Source organism: Talpa occidentalis, unplaced genomic scaffold (genome assembly GCF_014898055.3).
Source record: "Talpa occidentalis isolate TD23 unplaced genomic scaffold, MPIMG_talOcc4v2.1 talOcc4.13, whole genome shotgun sequence".
In the NCBI taxonomy this organism is placed as follows: Eukaryota; Metazoa; Chordata; class Mammalia; order Eulipotyphla; family Talpidae; genus Talpa; species Talpa occidentalis.
Window position 1 is genome coordinate 65,332,389 of NW_023601322.1, and position 15,436 is coordinate 65,347,824.

Here is a 15,436-nt window from a genome sequence, read left to right on the forward strand (position 1 = left end):
AAGACCTGTATTAGGACTTGTTTCAAGCAAGAGGTCACAAGTTATCATATGCTTCTTGCTGGGGGACAGGATGAAAAATACTGTTAGAAAGCACTTCTTCAAGTGGGGTTTCATAATTTGTTTTCAGTTTCTGACAATAAAGTTAGAAAAGTAGATACCCTGGACGTGTGTGTGCATGTGCGTGTGTTTCTAGAAAATTATAACCAAGCCTAAGGAAATGCCCACTATATCACATTAATTAAGATCTTAATAGTGTGGAATTTAAATAAGTATTTGACAACATTCATCTGAAGACACAGAGATGTTCTGTCCATGTTTAACTATCCGAAGTTTAACGGGCAGAATACTCACCGATTGTCTTCGGAGAGCCAGGGGCCAGTTTATGACCTAGGATGCTTGCGGTTCCTGTGAGGTGAACATTACAGGGTTCTGAAAGAGGCTAGGAGGCCTCCCCAGTGGCGCCCGGTTGAGCGCTGGGCTGCAAAGCTGCCCACAGCCTCTGCAGTGCCGGTTCGGTCCCCAGCCGCCAGCGAGGGTCCCACATGGCGTGCAGACCTCTCCTGCCGTGCCCGCTGCTCCCCTCAGCAGTGTATTTCGTCAATCTGCCAGTTCTGTTCCCCACTCTGGCTCTGGTGAACTCTCTCACCCTCCAGCTCTTCTGACTGTACCCAGTGCTTGTATAAATAAATAGATAAATCTTTAAAAAAAAAAAAAAAAAGAGGCTAGGATAGCATCTGCTTGCTTTATACCAGGCTAGTGCTGAAGCTACATTTGAAAGGGAGTCAAGCTTCCTTATTCTAAGGTGTTCTTACCAGAAAGGCATACCTGATGAATTTTTTTTTTTTTAGATTTTTTATTTATTTATACAAGCACTGGGTACAGTCAGAAGCACGGGAGGGTGAGAGAATTCACCAGAGCCAGAGCGGGGAGCAGAGCAGGCAAACTGAAGAAACACACTCTAAGGGGAGCAGCAGATGTAGCAGGAGAGGTCTGCGCGCCATGTGGGACCCTTGTCCGGCGGCCGGGGATCGAACTGGTGTTGCAGAGGCTGCAGGCAGCTTTGCAGCCCAGCGCTCAACCACTGCGCCACCAGGGGAGGCCCAAACCAGATGAATATTAAAGACCTTCTCCCCAGAATAATATACATATTACATATTATAGATCTTTCATATAACTCGAGCTCATCAGGGACCTCAGGAAAAAAAAACTCTCTCAGGTAGTATACTAGCTCTCAGGACTGGAGACACATACTCTGGTGCAGCCTCCATCCCAGGAATGTTTACTCATAATCTTTCATTTGCTTTCATAGGGACATAAATCTCACTGTGATTCATCCATTTTCTGGCATAGACCAATAAAAAGAACATATAATAAAGCACTATAATACTCTTTTAATATGTGCCTCACCAAATATACAGCATAAAGTAATAATTTATAATCTACCACTCTAGATGAGTATTTTTACCAGTTCTTGCTGATATACTTATAGGCCTGGCCATGCATCTCATATTTCATTTCTACTTCTATATTCTGTGCCCAAGGCAGGTTGGCTGCTTGTTTACACAAGTTTCAATATTGTCATTAGCAGTATCTAATCCTTTTCTCTATTGTGATACTTTCATATTTAGCTTTGAAGACCCAAGGACAACAAAAAGAGTTTACAGCTCCAAACCATTAGATGATGCCTGCTATAAGCTCCAATATGCCCTTAGGAAAACAAAACATAATTAAATTGCTTATTCCTTAGAGGTCTGTTTTACCATTTAAAATTATTTTTAGGGCCTCCCTGGTGGTGCAAGAGGTTAAGCACTGCACTATAAAGCAATCGCAGTCTCTGCAGCACGAATTCGATTCCTGGACGGCCAGGGAGCAACCCACATGGCGCAGCAGACCTCTCCTGTCTCTCGCGCTGCTTCCCTCAGCAATGTGTTTCAGTCAGTCTGCCTGTTCTGTTCCCCACTCTGTCTCTGGTGGGTCCTCTCACCCCCCGCATCGCTGGCCTGTGCCCCAGCTCTTGTATGCATAAATAAATAAATCTTAAAAAAACATATTTTTAAATTTTTAATAAATAAATCTTAAAAAAATATATTTTTAAAAAGGTCACTCTCTGGGGAGAGTGACACATGTGATATTCAGAGATGAACTTAGCTCTATTTTCAGAGAACTGTGCTTGAACTGCTAGAAACAATGGTTTATGGTTATCAAACCTTACCACATGCCAGATATTTGGCTGAGTCCTTTACGTAAATGACAACTGACAGACTGTGGCATACTGGTTAGTTGGTCAGCCAACTTGCTTCCTTCTGCTCTGACTACTCAAGGAAGTTACTTCCTCAGCCTCCTATTCAGTTAGATGTGGCCACATGACTGAATTCTGGCAAATGGAACAGTGAAGAATATAAGGAAAGTAGCTTCTAGCCTTGGCCGATGTAACCTTACCTAATCTTCCACGCTCTCTCCTTTCCCCTATCTATTGACTAAGATCTGCAGAGAAGAAAGCAGAGCTACAGTGTGGAAGGAGCTGGGGTTGCTCATTCACCATACAGGATGCCACCCTCAGAATGCCCATAGTGAGCTGCTATGTGAGCACAGATCATCTCTTCTGTCCTGACTCTCTGATATTCTGAAGCTATTTGCTGCAGTTAGACTGTACTGAAAGTATCTTCATGGGCAAAGAAATGTTAAGTAGTCTGCTTATGGTCACGCAGCTAGTCATGGGCAGCAGATCTGAATCCAAATGGATTTATTTTTAGAAACCATGTTGTCAACTGCTATTTCATTATATTTCATTTTTATTTCATTTCATTTTTATCACATATAGCATAAATTTCATTTTTATCACATGTAACATAAATTTCTCCTATATATGACTTACTATATTTGAGGCGGGTGGAGGGACAGAAGTCCAATGTTTGTGATAGAGAGAAGATAATTTCTTCAAATAAACAATTTGGGTTCTCCATCTTATTATTAACCATGCATGAGGGACACAATGTGCTTAAATACCTTTGTAGGATAGTTCTGTTGCTTTGTGAAAGTTCATATTCAGAAGTCCTTTAGTAGTTATTAGCTCCATAACAAATTACCCTTAAAACTTAGAAGCTTGAAACCACAGTAAACACTTATTTTCTCTTCAATTTATATGGTCAGGAATCCACGAAAGAATCAGCTCTATGGTCTCATATGAAATTGCACTGAAGATGTCAGCTGAGGTTGCATCATCTAAAGACCCAATTAGAATTTACTCACATGGCTGTCAAGTTGGTCTGGATTTTGGTAGGAGGCCCCACTTATTTACTCCCCACAGGACTGTGTAACAACCTCATAACTTGGTGGCTTGCTTGCCCCAGTGTGAGCAAGTTCAGAAACTAAAGAAAATGCTGCAAGGTTTCTGTGACTAGTCTCCAAAGTTACATTCCATTAATTTTACAATGTCTTATTATTAGACTGGGGTCAATATTCTTACTGATCACCTTGGGTTCAAAACTGGGATCCCATTTCACGGTACTTTAGGGAGTAAATTGCAGGAGATAAAGGTCACAGAAAGCCATTTTGGATACTAGCTACCCTAAAGTCAATTCATGCACACATCACATATGTACTGTCTACTAAGAACCTGAGGACCAAGAAATAAGCATAACAGACAAATTCCCGGCCTTTTGAAGCCTACATTCCAGTGGAGACCAGAAAAGCAGCAGGTCAGATCAACAGGTAAATTATATACTAGGGTACAAAGTAGTAAGTGCTACGGAGAGAGAAAGTAGGATCAAGTAGGTGGAGGATCGCACTACAGAGCTATCTGGATCAGCTTCACTGAGAAGGCCTGCAAGAGGAGAGGAAACATAGTGTGTACTTAGATGGAGGAAGAGTGTCCCCAGCATTAGGAACAGCAAATTCAAAGGCCTTGAGGTGGGAATGTGGGCTGTGTGTGAGTACATGAACTGTAAGGCAGTGGCCAGAGGAGTGAAATAAAGGAGATGGCCATAGGAAATGAGATGAGGTCAACAACAGAGGCAGACCCATGTAGGACAGCCAAGGCTTCTGTGAGGGCTCTGACTTTTCACTCAGTGAGATGGGAAGCCACCGGATGGTTTTTAGGAGACAAATGATATGATATGACCTAGTATTTTTTCAAAGCACTCACTCTGTAAGTTAATATCAGAATGGACAGGCAAAGGGTAGGTGCAGCAAAATAAACCAGGAAACTTTGGTAAAAATCCAGTTATATTCCAGAGGCTTATATTACAGTGCTGTGAGTGTAGGTAGTGAGAAGTGGTCTGTTTCTACATTGATCTAGCACAATTAACTCACCCTTCTGAGTAAACATTTTATTTAGGAGGAACAGCATTTTTTTTTTAATCAGATTCCAGTGCTGTGGTTTTAAATGGTGCCCTAAGAGGACCCTACAGTTTCTGAGAAGCTTCCTGGAGATTTGCTTCTAGGAGCTGAAGCAGGAAGGATGGGTAAAGCTTCATGCTCCTTGCCCTCGTTTTTTACAGGCAGCTCTGTGTTGACATACTTCATTATGTGAAATGAGGGAGATCTTCTTAAGAAAGACTAAAAACTCCAATTGCCCGAAAGAAAAGACTACCATACATCCCACCCCTGCCAACATACACACACATACCCACATATACAAACTGTATGAAAAGAATGCACCATTTATAAAACTGAAAGGCAAATCATGGATTAGGAAAACACACCACACCACAGTTGCAATATAATTGTAACTGTGAAAGCACGTCAATATCCCTAATACAAAAAAAAACAAACAAACCGATAAATTCCTAAAAAGACAACAAAGTAAAAAAAATAATGGGAAAAGGAAATCTTTAAAACGAGGCTCATAATAGTACCTGCTTGGTTGCTTTGTTGTGAGGATAAAATGACAACATAAAGTGCTTATTAGCATAGCTCCCATCACAGAATAAATGTCGACCTCTACCACCACTATAACCACCACTGTTGTCACTGCTGTCATCGCTGAATGATTATCATCACCACAAGGACCACCACGATCAGCAATGTCATCATCACCATAGTACAAGAACCATTAGCCATGCAAACCCCAGGCAAACCAGAATTCCAATTCCAACTCAGTTTTTCCCAAAGTAAATTCTTCACTCAAAGCGACCAATTACCTTTTCGTGATTTTCTATGAGGATTTCAATGACAATGTTCTGAAATTTGATATCCATGATGGCTGCTACTGTTTCTTCCTGAGGCCGCAGGAGGGTAGGTCCAAACACCACACCAAGGTTTGCAACTGTCATCAGATTCTGCTTGTGGTTGTTAGCAACACTGGGAGGAAGGGAAAGAAGAGGCACAGTTGAAAGACACAGCGTAGGAATAGACAACTGACTTCCCCTGTACCTTTCCCATCTTTAGACTCCTCACAGGATAGGCTAGACGTCGGAACATCTTCAGATGCTCTAGGAGTCCCTGAGAGATATTCCTACTCATATTTTCATCTACCGAAATTTCAGAAATCTTTAGTATTTAAGCTCTTGTTATTCCAGGATGTGATACTCTTTACTGTTTCCATTTTGCCTAAAACAACCAATCAACCGACCAAAGAAACTACCTTCCAAAATGTGAATCTTCACCATCTGAATACCTGTTCTACAAATCCAGGTAACTGCCAATTCCTTACAACTTTTATATTTGACTGCTGCTTAAAACACTGTGATCATTTGCATTTTTCTCTCATGCAAATACAAAAATTCTCGATAGCTTTAATAGGCAGAAATAGACCTAATTTTTAAAATGGATAAACCTAGACATTTAAAATGAAATCAGGAAATTCAGCACATTAGGTTCAATGTATCCAAGTCCCACCACATTGAAAATGTGCGTTATGTTAAGTGAAGATGTAGCATCAACAAAATCCTTAGACTATGTCCACAAACGGTCAACAGTTGCTGGGCCTAGCAATTTGCTAAATACATATGCATATTTTTGGATAAACAACTACTCAAAACATGTATATGAACTCCACACTCAAACCACCATGACCTATTCATAAAATTTGTTTGTTCATTTTGCTGACTGTACATAAAAAATATATACAAATTGTCTTTTGACAACAAATAAGTTAAAAGATCATTCAGTATTGTTAAGAAAATATCAGGGGCTTCTCTATATCACCTGTTAGAAGGAGGAAACTTCATTACTGAAAACTAGAGAGAAACTGGGCAGAAATGGCAGTTTGCACAGACATACCCCTAGTATTTAATACTATTTATACTGAGTATTCTTTCACACAATTCTATAAATGCCTGCACTGCTTCTCTTGTACACATCTATTTTGTAGGTGGTAAAGAGGTTCTACTGCCTTAAGTGCTGGTTTTGAAACTGAGGCTTCACTTAAATATTACATCAACCAAATTTATTAGCAGATGTGTACTTTTCTGTAATTTTCTAGGGCTAAGAGTCTAATTTCATAAAACTTCCTTCTCTGAAAGGGCCATGAGGTACTTTAGTCTATGAAACTTTAACAGAGGCACAAAATAGTCTACTTGGGTGGCAGGGGAAGGGCGGGTTGGTGGTGGTGGGGAAATCTGGCTTTTTGATTGCCAAGCAACCCCTATAACAAGAAGAGTCACCATTGCTATCCTGGCTTGTTTCTGCTTCCCATAAGCATACTTTACAAACATTTTTTGAGTTCTAGCCAAACTTACTGATTTGCTTGCAGTTAGCCCCTCTGCCCAGAACAGCATCATACTTCTAGACTGAAAGCATAATGTGGATGTTAAAGGTCTTACCTGACAAGGGGGAAAGACATTATCTCTATGCTTCAATCAATCAGCAAGTTGCATATTTACAAGCTGCTTATAATAACATCACTTTCTTTTTTTTTTTTTTTTTTTTTTAAATAGAGGCATGTTTTATTTATTTATTTGTTTGTTTGTTTTGTTTATACATGCGCTGGGTACAGTCAGAAGCGCGGGAGGGTGAGAGAATTCACCAGAGCCAGAGCGGGAAGCAGAGCAGGCAGAAGGACCGAAGTACACTGCTGAGGGGAGCAGCGGGCGGCAGGAGAGGTCTGCGCGCCATGCGGGACCCTCCTCCGGTGGCCGGGGAGCAGCTGGGGATCGAACTGGCGCCGCAGAGGCCGCGAGCAGCTTCGCAACCCAGCGCTCAACCGCTGCGCCACCGGGGAGGCCCCAATAACATCACTTTCAACATCAGCTTCCGTGTGAGGAAGCGAATTCCATGCCCTTAGGCTTCCCCTCTCAAGTGGGCTAAGTCACTACACTTACTCTTCTTGTCTCAAAAGTCCCTATGCAAATGAATCAACAAGCTATATATGGAAGTACTGTTAAATTATAGGCCAATAAAAAGACATATTGGATGATTATCATTTTTCACCATCATGCTTCTCAGTACTATGTACATCTAAGTGTCAACTAGGCTCTCTAACTAGAATCTCCAAGGTCAACGTTATTCTAGCTGCCACCACCAGTTACTATCTACAATTCAGCTCTCACCAAGTCATTCCACTGCTGGAGACTACAAAGACCGCACGCCTCGCTGGGTTGTTTGGGAGAACACAATGACACAGCGTATTTAAAGCATTTAGAAATGCTTCTATTGTTTGATTGTTCTGATAATGATCGTTATAAGCTCTTTGGGGGCTCCATTGTTTTTAATATAAAGTCCAAACTCTCATGAAATAGCTCACCTTTTCCCAACTCACCTTTAAGGCCTACTTTGCCATCTACCAGCTGTGGGTCCCTGGGCAAGGGACTCAATATGTCTAAGCTTTGACTTAGACATAATTCATTTTCCTTTTTATTATTATTAAAATGGGGGAGTTTGGGGTGAAAAAAACACCTAATTCTTAAGGTTGTTGTGCAGATTAGATGTGACAATGTGTGGGAAATGAAATGAGTACTCTATAATAATTCACTATGCATTCTTTTTTAACTTGCACACCTTTGTGCCTTTGAGAGTCTTTCTTCTCTACCTAGAATGTTCTTACTCTTTCTTTGCTTGGCAAAGAGTTATTGGGCCAGGCCTAGTTCAATGACTCCCTTCTTTTCTGCAGTTTCTGGCTAGTATTTCTTCAATGTTCTACTCCTAAGTGAGGACAGAAATATTGGCCTGCCCCTGTATTTATTACATTTTATTAATTTCTCATTGGCTTAAGATAGAAACTGTGCTTATCTTAGCTGATGGTACCAGTGCTGAGCACCATTCTTGGGCCAGGAGAAGCAGAACAAATATTCACTGAGGTGCTAAAAGATGATAGGAGTTTCTGAATGTATGTAAAACAATTATTCTCAACACAGTTACTTACTCACCAAACCTCAAATTATTATTGATGACTTTTTTGAGAATGTTTCTCAATTATTCCAACTTCCCTTTTCAAAGTCTGGAACTGTGTTACATTTCTCAGACTTAATTAATGAGTAATAATTACTCTGATTTGCAGGATCCAATGCCTAAAGGCTTTTGGGAAAAAAAGATATAGTATTTCTGGATAAGCAACTCTGAATATAAACAGGCTTGAGGCTACCCAACATAATTCATTTTCTTTTTAATGATCCATTTCATTTTAGAACTTAAAAAACACATTGGTCTAAGTGTTATGAAACTTTGGGGTGAGGGGGCGGTGATCTGCACCTTTCATTACTAACTACCATTATCTATTGGCACACTGAAGTAATAAATTGATCTGTCACTTGATTATTACTGTTCATAACTTGGTAGGGCTATGTTCATTACTCTAGAATGAATTATAAATGACTGGAGATCTCTATGTATCCTGGAGAGAAAGACCTAGACCTCGCCTCTGCTGGCACTAGCCATCCGTCATAGCTTGATGAATTTACAGATGTGTGGGAGGCGGGCTGGCAGAGCACTGGAAAGCCGGGTCCAGCACAGGCCTTGGGACTCATTCATTAGTGAGGTCTATAAAACACAGAAAGCCAGCTTTCTGGGTTGGTAACTGAGCTACTTGGGCTCTTCCTCCCACAGTCCAGAATGTCGTGTTGAGTCTTGACTTAAAATCTATACACAGACGTTTCTTATATGTTGTACATTCCACTAAGAGAGTTTCTGACATGTCTATCAGATTCCGAGGTCCTCACGGACTATTTTGCGGTATGCTTTAAGAGGACTGCTAATTCTACAGACCTCCTTTGCAAGTTGCAGAAAAAACAGTTCCACACTCAATTTTAACCTGGGGAAGGTCCAATTCTATTTTTAACTGTTAGAAGTTTGCTGTTTCAGCTGAGAAGCAAGGCACATCCAGAGGGACATGTCTTCAGGGCAGTTGCTGGGGGTTTTGTACCCATGGCTCCCTATGTTTCCTTTTATAAACTGCAGTTAATGAGGAAAGAGCATGTTCCAATGAACATGACCTTGACTGCGGGGCATCTACATTTCAAAGGAAAATGGATTGGTCTGATACCCTTTTGAGAGGCAAATGGGGATGAATGAGGATGGTTACTGTGGAGTATTATGAGAGAAGAAGACAATAGCCAACCCTCTCAGAGCCTGTAATGTAGAGACTCCCATGCTTCCATAGGAATGGCATCTGTTTTCCTAGCATTTATTTATATTTTTTTAAATAATAAATTTTATTTTTATATTCCCCATACAATTGCAGCCCCCCCATTCTGACCCCAATCCTCCCCTCCCGCCCCCGCCCCCCTAAAAGTGTCTCTGGTTCATAGTTTTTTGTTGATTTTGATTTTCACTTTCTTATAGTTATTCATTTTCCTGGTCCCTTATTTAAGCTTTCTAGATTCCTGCTATGAGTGAGACCATCCGGTATTTTTCTTTTTCTTTTTGGCTTATTTCGCTGAGCATGATCCCTTCCAGCGCCATCCATGTTGCTGCAAATTGCATGTGTTTATCTTTTTTGAATGCTGAGTAATATTCCATGGTATATATGTACCACATCTTCTTGATCCAGTCATCTATTTTTGGGCATTTGGGTTGTTTCCAAAGCTTAGCTTTTGTAAACAGTGCTGCTATAAACATAGGGGTGCAGGTGTTCTTTGGAATTGATGTTTCTGTGTCCTTTGGATAAATACCTAGGAGTGGAATTGCTGGATCATATGGAAGCTCTATGTTTAGTAGGTCCAGAAATCTCCACACAGCTCTCCATAGTGGTTGGACCAGTTTGCACTCCCCCCAACAGTGCAGAAGAGTTCCTTTTTCTCCACACCCTCGCCAACATTTGTTGTTGCTGGTTTTTTTAATATGTGCCATTCTCACTGGTGTAAGATGGTATCTCATGGTAGTTTTGATTTGCATTTCCCTGATGACAAGTGATGTTGAACATTTTTTCATATGCCTGTTGGCCATTTGCATTTCCTCTTCAGAGAAGTTTCTTTTTAGCTCTTCTGCCCATTTTTTGACTGGATTATTTTCTTTGTTGTTGTTGAGTCTCATCAGCTCTTTGCAGATTTTTGTGATCAGTCCTTTATCATTAGTGTTGGGTGCAAAAATGTTGAACCAGGGCTCTGTAAGTGCTAAGCAGTGCTATAGAACCGCAGACTGATCCTGATGCAATTCAATAGCCTATTGCAGGGATTGCAAACCCAGCTTTCATCTTGAGGCTTGGAGTGAGTGTTATATTGAGGAATGTCAAAGCTGGATCCTGACTCCAGTGGACACAGTGTGGTGACAGATTAGCACTATCTGTGATGGGTTGGGTAGGTGGAGTAACAGCACAGCAGCACTTATCTGCCTGTCCTTATTTACTGACTTTAGATTCCAGTGTTAAATAACGAAAATATAGACTGTAGAGTGTTTGAGGGGCTCTACAAGGGGCTCCACAACAAATTTTAATGTTTATTTAACCTTCATAATAACTCTGGTACAGTAGCTCTCAGACTTTCTGACAGGGACCCAAGATAGGAAAGATCATTTCCCATGTAACATTTCCCTAGTAGTACATACATAAACATACACATAGACAAACAGATAAACAGACATGTACACAAATATCAGAAACAAGTTTCAGAAAAAGTAAATGTGATGAATTCTGATTATTTTCTATTCTATCCTCATTTTTTTAACCTACTAAATCGATTTCACAATCCATTGAAATGCCGTGACCTATAATATGAAAAGCGTTATTATTCTATGGCTACTGAATATAAATATTACCTCCAATTGACAAATAAAGAAGAAAAAGACTGAGAGAGACAATTCAGCACAGTGGTTGGAGTCAGAAAAATATTCCCAGCTCGATGATAGTAGGCAAGACACTGGGCATCTCTAAACTCCCTTTCTCACCTATAAAACAGGAACAATAATACCTGCCCTCATAAACTTCCAAGACTGATTAATCAAGATTAGGTGAGTAAATCTTGGCAGGAAATAGTGGCTTAATAAATGACAGCTGCTATTGTCATCGTGGAAGTCTAGGTAGTGGTCATGGTGGGGGTGAAAGGCAGCATTAAGTGCCAACTTAAAGACATAGTGTGACCTGGTGAAGTCACAAGGGATCCTGTCTTCTAGTGGCCTACTCCTGCCTGGAGCAAGGAGTCCTATCTACAACTATATTTTAAGGGCTTATGATACCCTATCTATTCATATTTTTCTTCTTTTATCCTTTCTTTTCTTTTTCCTTTTTAAAAATTATTATGAAATATTTCAAATCAATAGAAATGTTCAAAACCATAATATTACTTATTTTCTATCTCTTCACTGAAAGTGGCTCCAACATGACAGGCTGAGAGCCTCACAGGAAGCTACAGCAAACCTGCCAAACTCACTCTGCTCTCATGGCATCGACTTGCCCCTGGTCTGCCTGGAAGTGCTACTGTAACCATCCAAACTCACTTCCTTGCAAAGCCCAGTTCTCAACAGTCCCCTGACCAGAGACCTCACAGCGCCCTCTCCTCTAAATGACTGTGTTCCTGATCACTTTGAGAGATTTGTACACCAACTGACTCCTTCTCACAGGAGCCTCCGGCCCGAGGTCAGCATCCTGAGGCTAGAGTACATTCTCCGCAGCACATGCGGTAGTGGGTGATCCCAGTTTACCAATTCTGAAAGTGGCTGAGTGCATGGGCACCTAAGCTGCAGTATCACCCTTCTCTCTACTGTCCTCTCAGGAGTAGAGAAGCGCCAAATTCTGGAATTAAGAAGGATTAACTAGAAATGAAAAACTGTTGGAACTATACTTGTTTTGGTGTTTTCTTTTTCTTTTTCTTTTTTTTTGTGGCTAACCATTCAAGTTTCATTTCCAGAGTTATTAATCTGGCTCCTTTCATCAACCTCAAGTTCATCCTTAGCATATACTGGGAGGTAGTGAGGGGAATCCCCTATCACTGGCTGTATGTTTTCTACCCAAACAGAGTATGTCTACACTGCCTGGCTACCACCTGGACTTGGGGAGGTGGGACCCAGCTGGATGGTGTTGAGAGGCCTCTGCCAAGGAAACTAATCAGAGTCATAAAAATAACTTTGTTGGGCTGCCCCCAAAAACTGGCACCAGAGTGAAAGTTTAAAATAAATGTTGTGTGTACTGTCTAGAGTCATGCTCACCAACCACATTCAAGATCTTTCTGGGAATGGTTGTCTAGGCAGGAGGTAAGATTGTTACTATTCTTTCACAGATGAGGAAACTGAAACACAAGAAGTTAAGCACTTTGCCTGTGGTCACAAAGCTAAGGAAAGGCAGAGCAGGAGGGGATCTGAGGGTGGCCACAGAGCCCACACTCCCACTGCAACACTCAGCTGCTCCCACTCAACTATGGGTCAGTTCAACGCAGGCTAAAAGAGGCACTCTTTTTCCTCAGAAAACCCACCAAAAAAGAATATATGAAAGTTATAAGCTTGAGTCTGTAGAGAAAAAAGTAGTTATTATAATATAAAAATATACTGTGTCTTTATTCACCACCCATATCACTACATTGGAAGTTGGGGGGGGGGTGGTAGGAGAGAGAGAGAATGAGAGAGAGAAACAAGTATGCCTACATGAGTGATACTAGACTAAATACTATTTCTTTGCCCTTTCTGCAGTAAAGAAATGGCAAAATGCTTGACAAATTCATGAAATGCTCCTTAAATGTGATAGCATTCCATTTATAGAGAACTCACACAGAGAGCTACCTCCTAATAAAGGATAAACACAGTAAGATTGAGAGAGGAGAGCCCACTAAAAGAAAAAAAGGAGGAGGGGCCAAATGGAAAATATGCCCAAATGGTTTCCACAGTGCAAGAAAAGGATAATTATGGCCACAATTTTATGTATCCAGGTTGGACTGCTTTCATTCAAGGATCTCAAAGCTCTGTGAATAACCAAAATAACTACCAATGCCTTCTCTGCTTCTGATGGAATATAGAAATTATATTTCAGAGGGGTAAATATCACTGCTAGGATGTTAAGTATTGACCAAAATCATGTATGACAACTTTAACACCCACCGATAGAGGCCCACTCCATGCTGAATATTGTTCACAGTAAAGGAAGACAGATCCTGGTGAAGGCTGCAAAGTCAAGGTATTGCATACAGCTTGCAACCTAAAGCAAGACTGCTCCAAAATCTGAGTGTGCAACCAATTCTATTTCCACTCTGGCCTCCTCCAAACCAACACGACTACCTGTATGTAAAACACAGGCTTCTGACTGCTTTTAGTTGAAAATTGAAAACCTTTGCCTCGCCAGCAAGATCCTGCATGATCCTGCTTACCTCTCCAAACCCCTCTCCACTACACCCCCATCTTTGGTTAACTAACCTCTAGGCTAAAAATTTCTTTAGTTTTGCTATCTTCCTTCAAAATTTGTGGTCCCCTGGCTTAGAAAGCCCTGTAGTCCCTCTTTATCTTCCTCTTTCCTACCTGTCACTCTAGGCCAGGTCCCTTGATATAACTCAAATGTCTCAATTTTCCTTCCAAGCTCTTAGTAAATGCCTTATGGAATTGTCATTGTCTGTCTCCCCACTTTCTAGAAACTCTAAGAGGACAAGGATGACAATAACTTGTGTGTCTAGCGCAAGCTATGTTTGTGTTTGCCCAAACCAGGCATAGAGGGGAAAAAAAAAAGAAAGAACACATGCATACCTTGGAAGGACACCTTCTTCTAAGGCTATCAAGGGTCAGCTACACTAAATGATTGGTTTAAACTTTCGTGCAAGGAGACGTTGCTGAACTGGAGGCTATGGTCCGGAAATGAACGGAGCATCTCATCTTGATACTGATAGTAGTTAACAAAGCAGGTGGCTACCCTTGGCCACACTGCTCATGTGAAAGCTACAAAGGTCACATAATATATACATATTATGTATGTATTACCGAATATATATTATACACTGAACTATTAACTCTCACTATCATACCAGTCTTCATCATACCTTCTAGGATTGTATCTCCTGTGTCATCATCTTATGTATTATCCTTTTCTGAAATCCCTTTACTTCCTGCCTGCCTGTGATTATCATTAAGATTGTCATCAATATAATAGCAACTGACATTAACCAAGCACTGGCTGTAAGTCAGGCATTAAGCACTCCATCGATTATCTCATTTGACCCTTATAATAACTCTACAAGGCAAGTTTCATTACTATCCCGCATGAAGAGGCTCAGGCTCAGGCAATTCAGAAACAAGTACATAACGAGCAAGATACAGAGCTGGAATTTGAAGCAAGGCAGTCTACAACCTGAGTCCAGAGTTATTGCTCTTAAATATAGTGTGTGTATGTATTATATACCTTTCCATTTTGTCTGACTTGCCTCTCTTCTCTGCAAACTAACCTTAGAGACAGCAGGGGCAACAAGAATCTTTTAAATTTTGTTTTGGAGGCAAAGAGGATCGCGGGTTCATCTCTGCCTACCAACAGCATAAAAATCTGTAAGTTTTCCTATCAGTAGAAAAGCAATCTAGGTCATGGACATTATTGGCACCATTCGGAATAGGCCAGGTTTCATTAACAACAAGAATTATACTTTTGCTGCTAATCTGCCTAGCTTTTCTAAATTTGTCACAGTCATTTAGAGAATAACAAGAGGCCAACCAGAATTCTATCTGCCCTACATTGTCTCAGATACTTGTGTTTGAATAGCCTTATGCATATGGAAGGCACATCTCTTAGATATCGCGGTTAATTGATTAGTCTTCCTTTCTCTAGTACTGATCGGGTCAGCTCCAGCCAGTAGCTGTATTCTAGGATCCAATCCACAGACCCAGAGGAGGAAAAACAGCACTCACATACAGAAAGACCTACAGAGAAGTTGGCCCAAGGAACACTTCTTCCTGGAAAATTACTAAACTATTTCAAATTATATAACAATCAATTCTAAAGTCCAATGTAATCACCATTTGCAAAGCATTTTACAGTTTATAGAATCCTTTCACATTCATTATCACTGATTTATTTATTTTGCAGCGTATGTTCTCAAATCTAGAGAGAAATGCCAGTGCATAAATAGAGGAGGTATGAAAGTTGCATATGTTCATGCCAACCTGA

At 40.7% G+C, this 15,436-nt stretch overlaps 1 protein-coding gene across 5 annotated transcripts in view; it reads right to left on the reverse strand.

The window, feature by feature from the left end:
* Positions 1-15,436, reverse strand: part of ARHGAP26 (Rho GTPase activating protein 26) — a 506,434-nt gene that overhangs the window by 98,114 nt on the left and 392,884 nt on the right. For all 5 annotated transcript variants that reach the window (XM_054694289.1, XM_054694290.1, XM_054694288.1 and 2 more), the window contains one exon: positions 5,142-5,301. In XM_054694289.1, the coding sequence (XP_054550264.1) occupies positions 5,142-5,301 (160 nt within the window). The remainder of the gene's footprint in view (positions 1-5,141; positions 5,302-15,436) is intronic.